Source organism: Prionailurus viverrinus, chromosome F2, assembly GCF_022837055.1.
Source record: "Prionailurus viverrinus isolate Anna chromosome F2, UM_Priviv_1.0, whole genome shotgun sequence".
Classification (NCBI taxonomy): domain Eukaryota; kingdom Metazoa; phylum Chordata; class Mammalia; order Carnivora; family Felidae; genus Prionailurus; species Prionailurus viverrinus.
Window position 1 is genome coordinate 12,227,925 of NC_062578.1, and position 6,751 is coordinate 12,234,675.

At 45.0% G+C, this 6,751-nt stretch overlaps 1 protein-coding gene across 2 annotated transcripts in view; it reads left to right on the forward strand.

Moving 5' to 3' along the window:
* Positions 1–6,484, forward strand: part of CHD7 (chromodomain helicase DNA binding protein 7) — a 191,131-nt gene extending 184,647 nt beyond the window's left edge. For both annotated transcript variants that reach the window (XM_047842070.1, XM_047842071.1), the window contains exons 35-38: positions 1,190–1,411; positions 2,600–2,740; positions 2,933–3,037; positions 4,317–6,484. In XM_047842070.1, the coding sequence (XP_047698026.1) occupies positions 1,190–1,411; positions 2,600–2,740; positions 2,933–3,037; positions 4,317–5,252 (1,404 nt within the window). In that variant the 3' untranslated portion in view covers positions 5,253–6,484. The remainder of the gene's footprint in view (positions 1–1,189; positions 1,412–2,599; positions 2,741–2,932; positions 3,038–4,316) is intronic.
* Positions 6,485–6,751: the final 267 nt, after the last annotated feature.

Genomic DNA, 6,751 nt, shown 5'->3' on the forward strand with positions numbered 1-6,751 from the left:
GAAACTCACAGTGTTTAAGATGAGTGACTGATAAATAATATTGTATCCTAGCTGTGAGGCATGCCTGGGGTACTTTGTGAGCCCAAAGGAAGAATGGGAATGGAAGGAGAAGGATACGGGGAGAAACAGATGAGGAAGTTTCCTTAGACGTGGTCATACTTTGGTTAAGTTTTGAAGATTGTGTAGGTGTTGGTCATTTGAAAAGAGCTTACAGGGAGAACATGTGCAAAGGCACTGAGGCTAGAGACAGCCTTCCATGTTTGGTAAACTGAAAGTCATCGGCAGCAGGGGAATTCGATGAGGAGGTGAAGTTCGACAGAAGTGAGCTTGGATACAAGGTAGGATATAAATCGGGGAGGGCCTTGGCTGCCATGCTAAAGAACTTGGATTTTATCCTGAAGGTGATGGGGAATTCAGTTACCAAATAATTTAAATAGTTTAACTAGTTCCTAGTTAAACTAGGAAGAGTGCATTTTAGAAAACCGACTGCAGTACAGCAGTGTGGAAGTCTGAGTAAAGAAGAGCGGAACTAGAATCAGGGAGACCATTTAGGAATATCACAGTAATTTGGGGTGGGGGTGGGCAGTGATGAAGAACTGAGCCCAAGAAGAAGCAGTAGGAATAGACAGTGGGCTGTCAGAAAAGTTGTCTAGAGGTTGGAGTAATAGTGTGGGGACCACCGGTTGGACAGTGGTAGAGAACAGGCTTCCAGTTGGGCGTGATATTTTCAGTGTTGCCTCACACACCTGCTTCAAAATATTGTCCTACCAACAAAATTGTACGGTTCAGAGAGTGCCAAAAAGCTATGCACGAGATGGCTGCTGGATTCCTTCAATTATAATTTCTTTAGTGATGTGATCCCGAGAGCCCCGAGAGAGATTGAGAGGCTACCTTTCATGCATGTCAAGCTCAGACTACACTGCCCGTGCCCTAGTGGCTTAGGATCTCAAACATGGAGCCTTGGTGGGCTGTGGATTTCCTCCCTAATTACTTAATTCTGTAGTGTGGAGAGTGATATTAAAGTTTCATCTTCTAATTTGATAGCTGTTCCAAAACTGACAGTGTTTCGGGTAGCTTTTTTCCCTTTTTGGTCAAAGATCCATTATGCTAGGACAGCATTTTCTTGGGATAAGACATTTCTGGAATCTCTCATCCTATGAGAATTCAGACCACTGTCAACTTTCTGCAGGAGGATGCTGAGGTGACCAAAGCTTTCGAAGAAGATATAGAGACCCCACCTACAAGAAACATTCCTTCTCCTGGACAGCTGGACCCAGACACGCGGATCCCCGTGATAAATCTTGAAGACGGGACTAGGCTGGTGGGGGAGGACGCTCCTAAAAATAAGGACTTAGTTGAATGGCTGAAGCTGCATCCTACTTACACTGTTGATATGCCAAGTTATGTACCAGTAAGTATCGCAGAGTTTAGTTGGGAGGAGTCCCGTGAGGGGAGCCCTCACGATTCCCCGGTAGAACACAGAAATTCTTGGTCTTTCTGCCTCATCTCGAACGTTCCCCAGTTTCTGTCACTGTGTGTTTTACATTAGAAAAACTAGCTTCAAGTCAGGAAGGAAAGCTCGTAGTTACTTGAAGATGCCCATTATGCAGTCCCTTACTTTCTCCTTCCACCAAATAGACATGATTTCTTCAGTTATTCTTTACACGGCCTGGTTTTCAGGTGGTCTCATTAGTGGGATGACACTCACGAATGCACTTTAATTGGTTCAGACCAGGTCTGACGAGCACAGAGTACTACGAAGCTGTTACTTGCAGAAATTTGACTAGCTAACAACAGCCCAAGACTTTATTAGCTTCTCTTTCGAACAACTAACACTTACGCCTTCCCTTAAACATTAAACCATATCTCCAGATGATTTGTCACATAAACTGCTTGTAAGCTGGCAGCACAACAAATCTTTTACTTCCTATGTACTTAGTGACTGGTTTTTTTAAACAAACCTTAAGTGTAGGATTTCACATTTTATTTCGTTGAGTTCAGCTCGAGTTGAGTCCTTGCCATTCAGAAGGCGCCCTCCTGCACGGGGCCTTTTATCCCCGGGTTGCTCCTGTCCATGTACAGTCTGTATCATAGACATGAGGTCATCTGTGTGTTCATCCACGTCACTGGGTAGAAATTAGGAAGGGTACTTGAGAAAGTTTCCTTTAAAGATACCGTGACTTAGTTAAACATTTGAAGAAAAGGCTTTATGTGGGGTTACTGATAAACAAAACGAAAAGCAGATTCTCAGCTTAGGTGTACAAAGGGAAAAATAGTTTTTTTGTTTTTTTTTTTAAAGAAAATCTTAGTTTCTGATAACTAAAACGATGCCCAAACCTTCCATAGTAATTGAAAATGGCATGACTGGGGGCACTTGGCTGGCTCGGTAGGTAGCGTGTGCAACTCTTGATCTCCAGGTCGTGAGTTCGAGCCCCCCATTGAGCATAGAGATTACTTTAAAAAAAACAAAAGGAAAGAAAGAAAGAAAGAAAGAAAGAAGAGAAAATGGCTTCACTATTCTCTTTGTCATTTATGCAGGAAAGAGTAAGTACTAAATACAATATACTAAATACGCATTTGGGGGCTTTTTTTTTTGCAGAAGAATGCGGATGTGCTGTTTTCCTCATTTCAGAAACCGAAACAGAAACGACATAGATGTCGAAACCCTAATAAATTGGATATAAACACTTTGACAGGAGAAGAAAGGGTGCCTGTTGTCAATAAACGAAATGGAAAGAAGGTGAACGTTTGGGAAAGGGAAATGATCTCCCTGTGTGATTTCTTATCCCAGAAAGCAGCATTTTATCCTTTTTAAGGAAAAACAATCCTGGTTTCTTCTAGAATATCTGTATAGGATATGTGCGTGTATACCCGGGAAGGGGGGCGGGGGATGTACGTGCTTTTAGATCAATTTCCAAATGCCTCTCCCCAGATGGGTGGAGCTATGGCGCCTCCGATGAAGGACCTGCCCAGGTGGCTGGAAGAGAACCCTGAATTTGCAGTCGCTCCAGACTGGACTGAGATAGTGAAGCAGTCTGTAAGTACGAACTCGGCACTTCCATCAGGAAAGGGGTTTATACAAAACCGTTGTCCTGGGCTTTTCTTTATTTTCCGTTGACCATTAATTATTCAATTATAACTTATTCTTCACTTAAAAGACATAATAAATCATCGTTTTTCCTATTGGTATATCATTAATCCAAAGCGGAAGAACTTGACAGCTCTGATTTACAAGGACGGTAGAGGAACACGCATTCACGGTCTTGGAGGTAGACTCACTACGGGCCGAATGCCCCAGGTAAACCTGGTTATTAACAGCTCACCTGTAGGATGGAATTCGCGGTGGTCGAGGTCACTAAGGTTAACTGGGAATTTTGATTTTAAAAGAAAGAATACAACTTCGCCTAAAATTTTTTTCCACTTCAGTTTCTTCCAAAAATATTAATTTGTTAATGTCTGGATTTCTTTTTGTTTACTTGTTTCAAGTATACACTACAATTTCTTATTTTTCTTTTGACCTACAGTTCCAGCAGTCTTAGCACATGTATAGTTTCTTGAAGAACCACCACCATAATCAGAATACAGACAGGGCCCTCATCTCCCCCCACCCCAAGTTCTCTTGTAGTGTCCCCTCCCCCTCCCCCTGGTCCACGGCCGCTGCTGGTCTGCGCTCCATCCGGGGTTTTGTCTTTTTGAGGATGCCCTGTAAGCAGAGGCATAAATTATATGACGATTTTTAAGAGGACTTTATATTTGAGATCTATCCAAGTGGTTGCACGTGTCAGAGGTTTGTTCCTTTTTACTGCTGAGCACTCCTCCGGTACATGTACGTGCCCCTGTGTGCGGTTGTCCATCACCCATGGAGGGACATCTGGGTTGTTTCCAGACTTGGGCAAATATGAGTGCAGCTGCAATAAACCTTTGTGTACAGGTTTTGGGGTGAACACAATTTTTGTTTCTCCAGGGTAGACGCTAAAACGTAATTATAGTTAAATGTTCCAGACTTTTCAACTTCATTTTGATGTGTTGTTTCTCGAGATAGTTACGGACGCTGACAGCTTGACCTTCACCTCACCGGTAGAGTAGCCTTTAACCATTTTTCTGCAGCTCGCCATAATTCCGCGAGTTAACTGTAGTGCCAACAGGTAGACTTTCTTCTTTCCTAAGTTTCACCATTGAGCTTTTAGGAGGGAAATGACTGCTTGCGTGTCTCCACTCGGTGTCCATTTTCAGCGCATCAGAAAGGCCCACCCTGAAATTTAAGTTTTCGCCAGCGACGTTTATAGCCACTGTTTGCCTGTCCCCGTTTGCTTCAGGGTTTTGTTCCCGAGTCGATGTTTGACCGCCTTCTCACCGGCCCCGTGGTGCGGGGGGAAGGAGCGAGCAGGAGAGGACGAAGGCCCAAGAGCGAGATCGCCAGGGCGGCCGCGGCGGCCGCGGCGGCCTCCACTTCCGGAATCAACCCCCTGTTGGTGAACAGCCTGTTTGCCGGGATGGACCTCACGAGCCTTCAGAACCTCCAGAACCTCCAGTCTCTCCAGCTCGCGGGGCTCATGGGCTTCCCTCCAGGACTGGCGACGGCGGCCGCCGCCGCCGGAGGCGACGCCAAGAACCCTGCGGCCGTGCTGCCCCTGATGCTGCCGGGCATGGCGGGCCTGCCCAACGTGTTCGGACTGGGCGGGCTGCTGAACAACCCGCTCTCCGCTGCTGCTGGCAACGCCGCCGCCGCGGCCGCCGCCGCCGCCGCTCCCGGGCAGGGAGAGCCGGAAGACGGCGCCCCGAAAGCGGAAGAGAAAGGCAACGAGAACGAAGACGAGAACAAAGACTCCGAGAAAAGCACAGATGCTGTTTCGGCTACTGACTCTGCGAATGGATCTGTTGGTGCTGCTACTGCCCCGGCCGGACTGCCCTCCAACCCGCTCGCCTTCAACCCTTTCCTCCTGTCCACCGTGGCGCCGGGCCTCTTCTACCCGTCCATGTTTCTACCTCCGGGACTGGGGGGATTGACACTGCCTGGGTTCCCCGCGTTAGCAGGACTCCAGAACGCCGTGGGCTCCAGCGAAGAGAAGGCCCCCGACAAGGCCGAGGGGGGCGCCTTCCAGGAAGAGGAGAACCTGGACGGCAGCGACGCCGAGGAGAACCCGGAAAAGACCGCGGGGTCCTCCGTCTTCGAAGACGAAGGAGCACAGGGTGAAGAGCTGGACTCGCTCGATGGGGGGGATGAACTAGAAAACAACGAAAATGATGAATAACCAGTACCAGTTCCAGTTCAAGTGTTTAAAACTTTTGACAAGTGGTAGTCCTACTGTTTACACTCACAGTTAATGTTCATACCTAGTTTTATAAGCTGTTCTGTAACATAGTGTAGCAAAAAAGAAAAAGAAAAAAAAAAAAGTCCAAGTCATGTTATACAGGTGTGTCAAAAGGTATCTTGGTCATTAAGTATTGTGCAGTGCATTATTTATTATCCCTAGGAGAGATGAAATTTGAGAGGTGATCATGTCTTTTTAAGGAAACTTACATAATGCTCTGCTTCTTTTTTTTTTTTTTTTTTTCCTTTTGGTACCATTGGTATTATAATAAAGAGCAATTTGTAACTGAGTGGCACTAATGGAAGGAAGTGCTGCTCAAAGGAAGTATGAAGTTATATATTTAATTTTTTAATTTTAATTTTTTTGCTGTGAAGGTCAAGATGAAATTTACCATACATATCATACTTGCTCATTTGTTTCCCTTTTGACTGTATGGGGGTTCCCACACTTGCGCATCCACACACATCCATACACTCTGACAATCTCCACGTTAGTGTGAACGTCTCTGTCCCGAGGCGCAGCAATAATAAGGCAGCTGTTGAATGTGAAGGGTCCCTTTGGAAATTAACCTACTGGGAGGGTTCTTGCCAGACAGAACTACAGTTCCATTGTCTCGTGGTCTTGTAATGCACTGGTATAAACAAAATAAATAGATAAATAAAGAGTGAGAGAAGAGAGAATCAGGTACCTTTTTTAAATTAAAGGACTTTGTTACTTTAGCCACAAAGCTAAAACAGCATTACCTCAGCTCTAAACTAGCCTTGAAGTTTACAGACATGACTTTGTAAATGTATTGTTTTTCTTTGTTGTGATGTCCTTTTATTTTTTTCTTTGAAAACTGCTATCATGTAAGATAAAATGTAAATTGCTGCCAACTGTAGTAATGATGCTTTTAATAAAAGTGACCCATGATATGCAGAGATGTAATTAGAGAATGTAGTATGTAGGGGAACTGGTGTTCACTCTATTTTTTGTATTCGCAATAGATGCAAATACAGCATTCTGGCCTTTGTACGGTTTCTTGCTATATCCTCTTATCCTAGATGAGCTGTTAGTAATATGCTAAACTGATTGTCTTCAGACCAGACAGGACGAAAAACCTTAAATTACCTTCGCGTAATTCCACTCCAGATATCTCCGCGGAACCACAGACAAAAACCTCCTATTACTCCCTCAAAAGGGCATCTGAGACTGAGAATACTTTAAAATGTGTGCAGCGTCTGATAATGTGGTACACTAAAGAACAAAAGGGCAAAAGAAAAATGAGGCTTTAATAGGCAGAATATCTAGGTCATTTATCCTTGGTTAATGGGTAGGAAAACACAATGCCGGAGTGTCAGCAAGGGACACAAAGGCGCTCTGGTGTCCTGCGGGCCGGTGCTTGATGCCAGAAACGGTGTGGAAAACCCATGTGGGATTAAAAGAGGCCCGCTTAAGCC